At 34.7% G+C, this 15101-nt stretch overlaps 1 protein-coding gene across 1 annotated transcript; it reads left to right on the plus strand.

Moving 5' to 3' along the window:
- Positions 1–4442: 4442 nt before the first annotated feature.
- LOC109677676 (prolactin-like) lies at positions 4443–13933 on the plus strand. Its single transcript, XM_074081725.1, has 6 exons — positions 4443–4486; positions 6298–6354; positions 8615–8790; positions 10231–10338; positions 11273–11452; positions 13582–13933. Exons 2-6 carry the CDS (start codon positions 6315–6317, stop codon positions 13771–13773), a joined length of 696 nt encoding a protein of 231 aa, XP_073937826.1. The 5' UTR covers positions 4443–4486; positions 6298–6314; the 3' UTR covers positions 13774–13933.
- Positions 13934–15101: the final 1168 nt, after the last annotated feature.

Raw genomic sequence — 15101 nt, forward strand, 5'->3', positions numbered from 1 at the left:
AGAGGCAGGGTCCAGTTGAAGGTCTAAGGTCATTGGGTGTGCCCTTAATGGAGACAGTGGAATCTGGCCCCTTCTTCTTTATTGCTTCCTGGCACTAAGTGGGTAGTCTGTCTACCATTTACTCCTGCCATGATGTACCAATTGATCACAGATAAAATCTCCAGAACTGTGAGCCAAGAAAAAATATGTAATAGGTTGAAGTATCTAATAGGTAGCTGGCAGCTAAAGAGGGTTGGTAGCACTTCATGGATACTATAGGTAAAGTTCTGGCATTGAATAAGCTAGCCAAAAGGGGAATACAGGGTGGTTGGCCCAAATAAAAAATAAAATAAAAACATTAACACAGATAATGACTCAAGGAAGTATTTAGATTCAGCAAGTAACCAATCATTAGTGACCATTAGAAGAAAATTTAAAAAGATAAAACATAATACACAAACTATTTATGTATTCTTGTTGCCGTGAATTCTGCTTTTTAGAAAACTGTAGCATTTTCATTAAAGAGACCAAATATATACACATATTTTCTCCTGGTTTTGTATCTTGGAAAATTTCTCCTGCTATTGATTCAAATCTATGCATTATGTTTTATATGCTATTACTGGAAGCAAAAAGATGATTGAAAGTTGTGTCTCCATTATTGATGGTGTACAATATCACAAAGTGCTATATTTTATGCACTAATACCTAATACATCAATACTAATACATCAATAGATGTATTTCTCTAGCAAGTTTCAATGATTTGCTTAACTTTGTGGTTTTTATACCTTCACATACCTTACTACCTTGTAAATCAGTTTTTCTCAACAGAGGTATCATTGATATTTGGGTAGCAGAATATTTTGTATTGAGCTTGGCACTATGTGTTGTAGGATGTTTAACAGCACATCTGGCCTCTACACACCAGATTCCAGTAGTAACCCAATTGTGATACTCAAAAATATCTTTAGACATTGGCAAAAGTCTTCAAGGAGACAATATATGCATGTTGTGTCATAAAAGACAGAAGAAAAATAAAAATTATCTCAAACTTCATGACACATGAATAAAAGAAAATATAAATAAAATACAAGCTCTGCTCCTAACCAGGAAGGAAAGCCAATTAGATATCCCTTAATCTTAAAGTAAAAACCCTTTAGTATAAGATTCATGTATTAAAAATACCTTAAAAACTTTAACATCATTTGAGTTATTTATTTAGCTGCTTGACAGAAATCAGTTATCAGCTCTCAGTTTTATCACAAGGCATTAAATCAAAAAAGGCAAACAAGTGAAGCTTTCTAACTGAAAGCAGATACTTCCATCCTTAGTGAAATTTTTCATTGCTCTAATGTAAGGCACAGTTTGATAAAGTAAAACATTCACAAATGAGTATACACAAATATTAAGGGGAAAGTGATGATATGTATAGTAGATTAAAAAAATAGGACAACTGTGACTTTTCACATAAAATATGCCTTTTGCATTATTTAGATATTGCACTATCCTGTTCACAGGAAATGAGGGGCTCTGAGGCAGCAAGGAAACACATAATAAATTTTTCAATGATACGCGTAAGTTCTTTGCAGTCAAATAAATCCATTGGCCTCTACTGAATAAACACAACTCTGGTTTTCTCAGGTTATCTACAGAAGTGGCAACACTTTAAATTTAAGATTAAGTTGTCACTTGTCAGTTCTTCATTTTTCCTTTTGTAAGGAATGTATATTAATAGTCAAAGGGGTTTCATTGTGATATTTCCATACATACATATAATGGACTTTAATCAAATTTATCTCCATCCATTACTCTTTCACTTTAAAGCAATTTTAACAGGTTTCAATACTCTATTTTTATACATGTGAATGAAGTACTTTGATCATGTTTACCCCTTTCCCCTTCTGCTTTCATCCTCCCCTGTCTGCTTGTTCCCAACTCCAAAAATTCCTTCCTTTTACACACTTGTCATGTTTAAAAATTTTTTTCTTTAGGTCTAGATTACACATATAAAAGACAAATATGAAATATGTATCTTTTGCAGCCTGACATATTTCACTTAACATGATGATTGTCAGTGTACATATTTTCCTGCATATGACATAATTTCATTCCTCTTTATGGTTGAATAATAATCCCTTATAGATAGGTAAATAGGTAGGTAGATAGATAGATAGACATAGATAGATAGATATCACTTTTCTTTATCCATTAACTAGTTAACAGACCTGACAGCTGCCTCAATATTTGGGCTATTGTGAACAGTCCTACTACTATATGGATGTGCGAGTATCTCTATTTTATGCTGATTTACATCCTTCAGATGTAAGCCCAACAGTGGTATAGCAGGATTATATAATAGTTCATTCTTTAGATTTTTTTTTTTTTGGTGATACTGGGGTTTGAACTTAGGGACTCATGCTTGATAGGCAGGCACTCTAGTGCTTGTGTTGGATATTTTCAAGATAGGACCTCCTGAACTATTTTCCCAGGCTGGCCTCAAGACTCGGTCCTTCTGATCTCTGACTCCCAAGTAACTAGGCTTACAGTCATGAGCCACTGATGCCTGGCCATCTTTTAGATTTCGGAGGAACTCTATTCTTATTTCCATAGTGGCTGAACTAATTTACATGCCCACCAGCAGCATAGAAGTGCTCATTTGTCCTCACACATTCACCAACATTTCTTGTTTGCTTCCTTAATGATTGGCATTCTGACTGGGGTAATATGAAATCTCAGTGTTGTTTTCATTTGCATTCCCTTGATGGCTAAGGATGTTGAATATTTGTTCATGTATTTATTGGCTATTTGTTCTTCCTTTGAGAAGTATTTCTTCAATTGATTTGCCCATTTACTAACTGCATTGGTTATTTTTTTGGTGTTCAATTGTTGGAGCTCCTTATATATTCCAGATATTAATTCCTTATCTGATGAAAAGCTAAGAAAGATTTTCTCCCATTCTGTGGGTTGCCTCTTAATTCTGATCACTGTTTCCTTTATTGTGCAGAAATTTCTTATTTGGATATAATTCCATTTGTCAATTCTTGACCTTATCTCCTGAGCCATTGGTGTCCTATTCAAGACGAGTTACCTATGCCTGTAACTTCAAGAGTCTTCCCTATGTTTTTCTATAATACTTTCAAAGTTTCAGGCCTTAAACTTAGATAGTTTGGATTGATTTTATACAAGGTTAAAGAAGAGAGCTCTATGTTCAGTCTTCTACATGTGGATTTCCAATTTTCCCAGCACTGTGTGTTGAAGTGGCAGTCTTTTCTCCAACTATGTTTTTTGACACTTATGCCAACAATCAGATTGCTGGAGCTGTGCAGGCTTATTTCTGGATATTTTATTCTATTCCATTGGTCTGCATGTCTGTTTCTGTGACAGTATCATGCTGTTTTTGTTACTATGGTTCTATAGTATAATTTAAGTCAGCATTGCTTAGGATTGCATTGGCTATTTGGGGTCTTTTGAAATTCTATATGAATTTTAGAATTGTTTTTTCTATTTCTAAAAAAATGACCTTGGAATTTTTCTAAGAATTGCATTGAGATTGAGCTTGGTTCTGGTAGAACAGCCATTTTCAAAATATTAATTCTACTTATCCATGAGCATAGGATCTCTTTCTGTCTTCTAGGGTCTTCTTAAATTTTCTTCAAGGTTTTATAGTTTTAATTATAGAGGTCTTTCACATATTCATTAGGTTTATTCTTAGATATTATTTTTTGAACCTTTTGTGAATGGTATTATTTTCCTGATTTCTTTCTCAGTCTGTTCATCATTTATGTAGGGGTCTAATAAAATATAAGAAATTATGTGAATTTTCATGTATTGGCTAAGACTTGATTTATGTCCTAACATATGATATATTTCAAGAAAGTTCCATGGGCTGCTGAGAAAAATGTGTTTCCTAGCCTGTGTCTTTCAGAGAACTGAGACTACTAACATCCAGAATTATTGTTGAAAAGTACAATTCTTTTAAGTATCTTTTGCAGTCAGGTGTAGTGATCATGAATTGCTTTAGTTTCTGTTTATTATGGAAGGTTCTTATTTCTCCTTTGATTATGAAGGATATTTTTTCTAGGTACAGTAACCTAGGTTGGCAGTTACCCTCTTTGAGGGCTTGAAATATATTATTCCATGTCCTCTTTGCCTTTAAAGTTCCGTTGAGAAATCTGCTGTGCCTCTGATAGGTTTTCCTTTCAAGGTTATTTCGTACTTCTGTCTTGCACCCTTCAATATACTTTCCACATTCTGGATGTCTAATGACCTAACTATAATATGAAGTAAGGATGTTTTCTGGTAAATGGTGTCTGAAAAGCTTATGCTCCACCTAGCAACCAACACAGATTGCCAGAAGACAGGCCCTGGAGGCTGAATATCATGCTGGTCATTTGTTTTCATGTGACCCTGAGGTGACTGGACTTGGACTTTATAAGGGAGCATGTGGCCCGCAACCAGCATATCCTTCACTGCAGTGGATCCCACTTGCTTCTCTGCAGGACCAGGTAAGACTCTCTCCCTCTCCTTGACCATCTTTCATGGCCTTTGCTCACCAACCTTCTTTGATAGGGTGTCCCTCTACTCTCTGAGCCATGAATTTTTCTTGTTTCCAAGCCTCTAGAGTGTTTTGGTCCCAACCAATAGTCTAAATGAACCCTTTCTCAAGAAGTCATCTTACTATGGCAGACTGAGATGAGGGGAGTGACAAACTGTCTCCTTGACAAGGTCTAACCTTCTACACCAGAACAGTCATTGTCTTCCAAATCCCTTCACTGGATTTAAGGAGGTGTGAACTTATCTTGCAGCAAGAATTTCCAGTTTGTTGTCAGGTCCCTCTGACTTACCTTGTGATTGGGTCTTCAGCTTGCCCTTTGACTCCCAGGGAGCCAAGGATGGGCTTGAAACTGTTTGCTGCTTTTCTCTGGAGAAAAATCTATGGAAATTTCTAAGTCTCCATATCAGCAATTAGATAATTGTTAAAGCACATGTTGGCACTAACAGTTACAGAAAAAGCAAATGCCATTGGAAGAGATTACATTTAAATTTCCTCCTATGTCAGTCTTCTGCCAAAGACAGTAAAATTTAAAGTAAAGTTCTTATCTGATGTAGATACATGGACTTAAAAATTAGAGAAAGTCATCAATGACTCATTCTTATTCATCATAATCATTTCATTTAAAAATTCTATAAGAGGTAATGGAAATTCTGAGCCAATGGATAATGATTGCTTTTGTCATCTTGCCCCAGAGTGAGCTAAGGTCAAGGAAAGTATGTGGGTCAAATTTTGTAAGTAACAGTCTATCTACCAATAGGAAAGAATAGAAATAATTGACTAGAATTAGAGTTTATTAAATCTTGTATTAGGATCTTTGTAAATATATGTGTGTATAATATCTGTATTTGCCCTGAAAAACTACTATTGTTTCTTCAAAATAAATTCTCCAGGGTCAGGGATGATAACTTGTTCATCATAGATGTGAATAAACATCAATAAGTATAAATGTTTCATTTCCTAGCCTTCCTCACGTCCATCCAAATTCCTGTCGAAACAATGTCTTTCCAGCATCTAACTTGACTATAGAAGAATTACTTCTTCCATACATTTTATATTTAGTGTCTCTGAACCTCTGTTTCTTAAACTCTGAACTTAGATAATGATACAACTACATATATATAAAATAGATAAACTTAAAACTTTATGTATATATATACACTACACATATATGTTGAAAACAAAGGAAATAATGGAGATAAACAAAGAAGAGAATACATTTTATAAAACAAAGAATGATACAGATATGTCATTGTAAAATGGACTAAGTAGAATTTGTAAATGCAAGAAAAAACAAGGAGATTCAATCAGAGCATAATAGGAACTTATTCTGTATCTTCTGGTACATGGTACATAAATTTTAAAACTCAACTCGCTTAACATGAGACCATTTTGTATGAAATATAATGCTATATGTTCAAGAAAATGCAGAGAACTAGAGGTAAATTTTAAAGTAATTGGCTTCTATAGTTTTATATTTCTTCTATCCAAAATTAGTCTAAGGATCTCACGTTCATCAGTTTTCTCATTTCCTTTTGTTCTAATTAATCAAAATCCTTCATTTCTGGCTACTATGACATCCCAAATATGAATAAGAAATAAAATAGCATTTGGTGTTTGAAATTATGGGGGAAATTTTATTGATGGAAATGGGTTAATGGCAAGGGGAGGAGAATGTCTGATTAAATATATTCATGAACATGTCAGAGGTTTATAAGCCAACATCTCACAGGAGAACGTTTTACAACTCCCATGTCTTCTCAGGTGAAGTGTGTTCCCGAATGACCACCACTGTGGACAGCAAGCAGTCATCATGGAAAGGTATGTGCAACTGCTCAATGGCTTTGTGAACAATCTGGTGTTTGAGGTAAAATAATGTGAAATTTTAGGTAATAACAAAAAGTTTAAGGCACACAGGGTTATAAGAACCTTCTAATCATTATTCTAGAAAGCAATTGTACAAGAGCACAATGGAATAGATCAGTCGTTCTTGAATAGGGGATCCTCCTTCTCCCAGAGACATTTTGCATTGTCTTAATTGAGGTAAGGCAGGAAAAGGGAAGAAACCAGGGAAGCTGATAAACATCCTCTAATGCATTCTTCAAGGACAACTCCCAGAACAAGGAGTAACCCAACTCAAAAGACCAATGATTCTGAGATCAAGAACTATACTAGAATAAGACCTCAAGAGTTTCTACGTCCAATTTGTCGTACATCAGAAGAAAACAGTTAACACTTTCTGGCTCCCAGATCTCTTATGTGAATTACACAATTTGAATCAACCTGATGAAAAAATTCTGAGTTATAATGCAGACAATGATAGCACATACGTATCTCATACTGCTTTATCAACTTGGTTCAAGCCAAATGACATTTCACAAGGAAAAACAAGCAAGGGGTAACTAATAGCCTGTACTTTCTTGGTGATATTTTCTTCTTCTTTTCTTTTTTTTTTTTTTCTTTTTATTGGAAATACTGGGATTTGAATTCAGGGCCTCATACTTGCATGGCAGGTGCTCTACCACTTGGACCACTGCACCAGCCCTTGGTGATATTTTCAAGAAAAAAAAATTACTACTAACCACAAAATTTGTTTTATGAAATGAAAAATAAAAATATTTATCTATTTTTTCTCATCTTAGACTATGAAAATCCCACAGATAATAAGCACACAAATAAATGTTCTCAACATTAAAGAATATTCAGTTAGGAATTCCCTAGAGTACTAGTCTGCATTCTCTGTTTTTTAAAGCACATTTCTTTTATAAATGTAGACAAAACATCCATGCAGCTGCATTATATTACTTTAACATACATTATACAAATTTTAGAAGCATTGTGTTTTTGAAAACTGAAAGATCTCTAATGTGAGTTATCTCACAAGATTATTTTAATTTTTACATACAATTCATTTAGCTACACTATAAACCAAACAACTTTTAAGTATATTTATATTTTAAAAACATTTATAGTGATATTAATTTGGCACCTATGTGCTGTTTCTTTCCTTCGAGAGTGTAAATTATTGATATGTTAATGATAGGTATCTGTCCATCTGCTGAGATAGCAATGTGATGATAAAACCAACACTGATCCTTGTCAAGATTTTTAAAGTGGGTGTTTGATAGAGAGGAAAATGAGATAAAATCAAGTTACCTAGGGCCTCTGTTACCATATAATCAAGGCAGAGTGTTGTTCTTTAAAAGTAATGGTAACAACCTCTACAAACACTAAGTGTCAGGAATAATGGTGTGGTCCCTGATACACATGCAAAGTGAGGGCCCACAGGTGTGTATGTTGTGACAAGGTGAAGTGCAAAGACCATGGTGTTTGTATTCTACCTTCCCCTACCTGCTAATAAAGGGAGGGAAATCATTTAACCTCTCCAAGCCTTCTGTTAGTTTCATCAATATAATTTAGTGAAAATTATGAAGGCTCAGTCTATTCACGGGATTATTATACAGCCCAAATTTAGAAAGAAAAAAGTGGAAGCTTTTGGAAAAGTGTCAGACAAATGTGTGGGAATATTATTGTGAGTTGCAAACCCAGCTTACAGCATCATTTTTATAATAGGATTATTTTCCTAATCCGTATTAGAGATCATTCAATCATGAGTTTATTCTTATCAAGCATGAATATAAAACAAACCAATGAACTGCACTTTCTTTGTCATATAAGTGACTGAAATGCAAATATCAGACATTGGCTTAAAAATTATACATTCTGACCACCAAAAATCTGCAGACACCCAAGACATTAAATTATCTTCAGAGAATGATTTAAACACCCTGCTTCAGAATTAATTTAAGTTCCAAATGTTTGCAAAGTATAGAACCCCTTCGGAAAGCAATACAGAAATGCAGGAAGTCACCCACTTCTCAAACTACATATCTGTACAAATACAATTATATATCTAAATTGACACAGTGGAAGGTGTTGCTTCTTCTCCCACCCCAGCTGTACTAGCAATTCCTGTAGAAAAGGACAGTGCTGAGGGAGAAAGTTTCCCACAGCAGAATTACATCTGATAACCTCGGCAGAATAGATCATCTCAAAGTGGGTTGTGTTTTTGTTTACACAGGATCACTCCTGCTGCTGCTGGTGTTAAACCTCCTTCTCTGCAAGAATGTGGCTGCCAGCCCTGCCTGTGCAGGTGGGGCTGCGAACTGCCGCTTGAGCCTCCAAGACCTGTTCACCCGTGCAGTCGCCCTGTCTGACAACATCTATAAAGTTGCTGAAGACACATTCAGGGACTTTGTAAGTATCCCACTCATTGCTTCTTCCCAAAAGAAGCCTTCATGCCAAGGATAGGACTGTATGCAATTTAATAAAGAAAGCCTCATGAACCAAATTGCAAATAATATGCCTTAATAAGTAAAAGAAGGCATCAGATAATAAAGGGTGGGAACAAGAGAAAGCTCCAAGTTTCATGAAAGGTCAAAGATTCTCAAAGAATGCAATGATATTTATAATTTTTCTTTAATTTATCTTATTTCTATTTTTATTAAAAATTTAAACACCATGTGTAAAGCCTTTATTAAGCAAAAAGAATAGCATTGATTTTTTTGTTCTTAAGCCAGTAGCCTGGGCAAACTGTATTAGGCATACTGTAGATGTTCAATAAAGGAGAATTGCATTGCAGTGTATGGGGTAGATGAATAGAATTAGGCTGAAATGAAACCTTGTCAGGAGGGGGAGAAACCAAACCAAAAAAATGGCTTTTCAGGAACCCCAAAATGCTAGGAATCTTTGTTTTAAATTGCTAGTGCATGAATTGATAATTACAGCACAAAGGCTGGTGTACAATTGGAAACAGGTGTTTTCTTCCTGATGAAGGTATTTTGAAAGTTGTATTTTAGGTCTTCTAGGTCAGGCAAGGAGACCACAAAAGAACAGGGCTTCAGTATATCATTGGGCCTCCAGAGAATGTGATTCAATATTTGCAAAAAATACATATTTATAAAATTCTTTTCAGTCACTAGTTTTTCTTTTATTCCTCATTTTTGACTGACCATCTTTTATCTTCCACATCTTCCTAGTAATCCCTTTAAATCTTCACAACTTTGTCAAATATTAGTTTAAATCATAAAGTTTACTCTTTTTTTCCATTTTTAATCTGTTCACTTAATATTTCCCAAAACATTATGCTCTGTTACTTTCAACTTATTTTGTCACATTAGTAATATTGTATTTTGATTTTTGATAAATTAGTGGGGTACAGCTATGTGTATTTAGAGGTAATTGAAAGAAAAAATTCAATTTTATAATGGCTACTTAAAAGAAGTATATCCTTTGGACACACAAAACATAAGGAATTAAATGGATAAACATAGACATTTATTGATTTGGTAATTTGATATTTAAAAAACTTGATGATTTGTAGTTTGGCAATATTTAGTGTTTGCTTTTCAAATAGCAAGTAGTAGGAAGGATGAAACAAAGGTTGTGACAATACAGGAAGAGTGAAGAAGAGAAGAAGTTCAAAGGTTTGAAAAGTTAGATGAAAACAATGAGATTACAAACTAATTGCAAAAAATGTAGGCAAAAGGGCTAGTTTGTTAATTCCTTATGTTCAATTTTATGCGGTGCTCTTTTTGAGAAAATTACACATCTACCAACTATATGAATATTCTGCTAATGGATTAACTTATTCTATTCCGAAGCTATAACTAACTGAATTTTCTCTGTCACTTATAGCAACAAACTTATGCCACTGGCAGGGAGTTCATTTCCAGGGCCATCAACAGCTGCCACACTTCTTCCATTCCTACTCCAGCAGACAAAGACCAAGCCCTAAATACCAAGGTAAGTCTTAAGCCCAGGCTTTTCACAAAAATAGTTGAGGCAGTATTCTGGGGTTGCTGTATTATAAGTTATTAGTCACTAAATAAGTATAGTAATCACATGTGCAGAGAAAAATGGAGGAAAAGAATGTAATCTAAGAAACTTTACATTATGTAGCTGATAACTTATAAGTAAAAACAAATACTAAGTAAGCCTGCAGTAGATCTATAAATTGTGCATGCAGAGGACAACATTTCACCCAATGCCTTATACCTAGGATTGCATATATTGTTCTGTAGGAATGTGTCAGGTGAGTTGGACATGCATGAGTAAATATACATATATGATAGATGTAAGAAATGCAAATACAGTTATGTAATGCTCTTCTATTGACAGCATATTACATCCCTGATCACTGAATGATTTGAGCCCTCTTGTCTAGATTTTCAAGACTCTTCTGGTTCTACTTCTATTCCTCTAACACTTACTTCCTCATTCATCCCTTACTCTTCACCTCATGCTGCATCTTAACCCACCAAGCAGGTCCTAGAAAATATTATGTTTCTTGCAACAGCAACTCTAGTCTCTGTTCTAATAACAACAAAATAAACATATCAAACCAGCTCGTGTTTTTATTGTTCTATTCTCACCCTTCTGAATTCCTGCTATAACCAGTCTAAACATATTTTAAAGTAAACATCATACACATGATATTTATATATGTGTTTTTGTATATATGTGTATATATATATATATATATACAAATATAATCAGTTCTTTAAATAAACCAGCTTTGTAACTTTACATTTCTAAAAATTGTATTATCTAGAGAAAATTTTTACATACACTTTGGAATAACAAAGATATTTTAGTTCAACTTCTGCACAAAAATTACATGTTATCAACCCCGCTGTTTTTCAGTTCCTTTAATGTGATGTTCAATGTGGTTGATCAGTCTGGAACACTTCTGAATACGGTCCAAGGCTTATTGCGCTACTGGGAAGACCCTCTGCAGCACCTGACCACCACGGTGAGGGATATGAAAGAATTCCCAGTGGATATGATTAGAAGAGTCCAAGAGATTGAGTATAAAACCCATCAACTTCGAGAGGGCGTGGAGAAGATAATCAAACAGGTGAGCAATCTTTGATACTTCTTTGATTTTCTCATCAATGAAAGAGGCAACCTCTGTGATGGGAAATGGCATTTAAAATCCTCACTTTGCTAGAACAAATTTAGGAATGCCATGGTGTAGATGACTAGGCCAGGCCTTAGTCATCCATACTGTGAGATCCTGATGAACAGCAACCTTACTAATAGCTTTCCATATTTGACAGGTGTAGCCTTTCCTACACTATCCACAAATCCACTAAGGCTTCCCTTTCTCTGGGAATGGGGTAAAATATTTTCCAGAGAAAGAAAATTAGAGAATAGAATCTGCAAGATAAATGCTCTCTTCAAAGTATATCAGGACACATGTATTGAAATGCTGGTCAGAGTCTTTCTTCGTTCTACTCATACCAGAGATTAGAGTGGGAAGGGAGAAAGGAGAAAATCAAAATCACACTGGACTATAGCTCCCTCCCTGCCCCATCACCAAAGAAAGAATGAAAAGAAGAGGCCATAGCTTCAATGTTGTCTCACAATACTAGATGTAACAAAAGGAAGAGTGTGTCTTTTCTGGAATGTTCCTTATTTCATAATATCTAGAAAAATATTTCATCCTAAACTTCGTTTTGCTTGGGGATCCATATCTAAACTCATATCCTCATAAATAATCATTCCAAATAATTCATCATACTTAGATTAAATTAGTATTTTCAGTATTATCTACATTCAGATAGGATAATTTCAACTTTAGCGAGATTCCTGCTTTCTGAAATTTTCAGAAATAATGTGCCATCTAAAGAAAAACATATGACTATAGAAATAATAGCAGAAGCAATTTTATACTTCTTTTTGTATACTAATTACATGGTATCATGTGTCATTTTTGTCATTTTCATGGGAAAAGATTACAAATCTGAGCAAAACTTAGTGAATACAAAGAGCATATTAACCCAGAAATCTATGAAATAAACACCTTGATTTTCAGTTTATTTTTTTTACTAGTGTAAGCCTATTTCCTGATGTAGCTAATGGATTCCAAAATGCTTTTTTTTCTGTTCCTTTTTTTCATCCCACTTCTTTATTTAATTATGTTAATGTCCTTATACCTTGAACAGTAAATACTCTCAATAATTTTCTCAAGAAAATTTTGTCAAATGTAAAGAGCTTAAAGCCAGACAACACACATATATACACTTTAAATTCTAATAGGTTATGCAATATATAAAGAATAAGCTTATTCTGTAAGAGAAAGTTCTACAAATCAAGGTCTACAATTATCTCAGACTTGTACCTAGTAGACTTTCTAACACAAACATGCTTAAAGGGACCAAGATAGTTCCTTTTCTCTAAGATTCTAAAGATTCCCAGTTTTCTAAGGCCGATAGAGTCCAGAGTCATGCACTGTCCCTCTCTCAAGCTGTTTGACAGCTTCTTTTTGTTATCCTAGTCATGCCCTAGCACACAGTCCTCACCACTGAGGGGTTTCTGGAAGTACCATCTCTTGCCCACTACCTCCCACCCCAGAGAACAACAAAAAAAAAAAACAAACAAACAAAAATCAGCTATGCTTCATAGAAATTTGGAAGGAACCTTTCCTGATTTAAATGAAAGACTCCCCAAATTCATCAGCAGATCTTCACCAAACTCATCATCAGAGTACTTGCATCTTAAAGCATTTGATGCATTCCTCATTGTTTCTAAGATTTTGGTACATACAACCTCTGATCAATGGATTCAGGTCAAAGGAAGGAAAAGATAAATGGTGAACTATCAGAAGGACTAAAGTGCAGAGGCCATGCTAGGGACAGGATTTGGGAAATGTAAAAGTCACTTAAGTAAGAGGACAAATAATAGCTCTTTCATTGCCACTTGGTCAAAGCCAAGTCAATTTTCTAACAGCAATTTCCTGCTTTTCCACCTATCTACTCCTATAAGAACATAATTGATCTGTGATCTCTCTTATGACAGAAAAATTATGCATATGGCCTACTTTTAGATTTATGACACCCTGATCCAGAAACACAAAACTCCATGTCTTTGGCTTATGTTTTCCATTCCTATATCATGCCCAAATCATAATTCAGAAATTAGAAGAAACAGTGATAAAAAAAATACTAATAGTATGAATAATAAGTGACTTTTTTTGGTGACAAGGTTGAACCTGGAGTTGTAAATGACGACATCTTCTCTGCCTGGTCTGGACGTTCATCACTGCAGGAGGGTGACAAAAACTCTCACCTTGTTGGATTTTATAATCTGTTCCACTGCCTACGCAGGGATACAAATAAGGTTGACAATTTTCTCAAGATCCTGAAGTGCAAAGTTGTCCATGAAGGCAGCTGCTAATCCCACATCCATTTACTCTATAACTAAGATGGTACTCATGGATGTATCTCTTGGCAAACTTCATTTAGTTTTATAACTTTTTAATACATGCTTGGGTGTAATGGGTCTCTTCATAAAAAAAATAAAAACTGACTCTTTACCAGTGTCAAAATCTAAAAAGCCAATTTGTCAAAGAACTTTTTCTTCATTTAATGGAAGATCAAAAGAAAATTGATTACTACCAGTGAGAAGATCCTACCAAAACTTGTGACAAAGAAGATACTAACAATTTTTTTTCCATTTTATTTTTTATTATTATTTTTAAAAGGCTTGTGTTCAATTAGAATATAGAATATCATTTATATTACAATACCTTACATTTTGTCTTTATGTCATCTTTTCAAATAGATGAATTGCTTTTTTTTCCTTTCTGGTATTTTTTTTTCTTTTATTATTCATATGTGCATACAAAAAAAAAGATACTAACAATTTAGAACCACAGTAAGTTAACATGGGATATTATTGGAAACCAAAAGTTTCATTACCATTCATAACAATCCAATCAAGAAGACTGAATCCTCAAGATGCTTTATGAAAGTCACCACGTTCTGTGAGCTAACTTTCACAGTGGTGAGATAGACACTGCTAGTGCTCTGCAATGGTACAGTCTAAAAATTGTTAAGATGCAAACATACAAAATGGCTCTAGGTTTTCCAGTAGCTCTTTTCTCTCATGCTTCACTGAGTTCCCATCACCTTAGCATCATCCTGGACACATTTTAAGCATTGCAGTCACTCTGGGTTTCACAAGACCTCTTCACTCAAGTTTCAGCTCCATCTCAGATTCAAAATATTTAATATTTTTCCTCTCTTCCTTTTGTGGCTAAAAGGACACAACAGCAATGCTGATGTGGTCAGTTACTGAATTTGTTTTGTTCACTTCTTTCTACTGGATTTCTATTCCTTTCTCTGTCAGAATACGATATATGATTAGGAGAAATAAAACTATTTCTGGGAGTCCTATCTTAGGATGTACTATGATAGATTTCTCATTACTGACAAGCACTGGACTTGAATTTCTTCTGAGTGACACGTGTGTTTCTCCTATGTGGTACACAGTGTGTTTTTCAGCAGAAATGCCCTGGCTTGATTCTCCCATCTATCCCACAGCTCTGTCCTCTGTAGTATCCTCTATAGCCGCTGCTGCTGGTCACTTACCCTAAATGCACCCTACTAAAAAAATTGTGCCAAAGTCAGATATCTTCCAACTAACTCACAGGAAATTCATGCATCATAACCACTCTAAGCATTTGAGTGGCAATAAACCCAAATCACTGCTGAGCCCTCTCT

The sequence above is a fragment of the Castor canadensis genome, chromosome 8, assembly GCF_047511655.1.
Source record: "Castor canadensis chromosome 8, mCasCan1.hap1v2, whole genome shotgun sequence".
NCBI lineage: Eukaryota > Metazoa > Chordata > Mammalia > Rodentia > Castoridae > Castor > Castor canadensis.

Excerpts from the sequence above, each read along its gene's own strand:
- LOC109677676 (XM_074081725.1), top strand. The coding sequence starts at position 6,315 with ATGACCACCACTGTGGACAGCAAGCAGTCATCATGGAAAG. Across the intron at positions 6,355-8,614 it reads CAAGCAGTCATCATGGAAAG|GATCACTCCTGCTGCTGCTG; the intron begins GTATGTGCAACT and ends TTGTTTACACAG. Across the intron at positions 8,791-10,230 it reads AAGACACATTCAGGGACTTT|CAACAAACTTATGCCACTGG; the intron begins GTAAGTATCCCA and ends TGTCACTTATAG.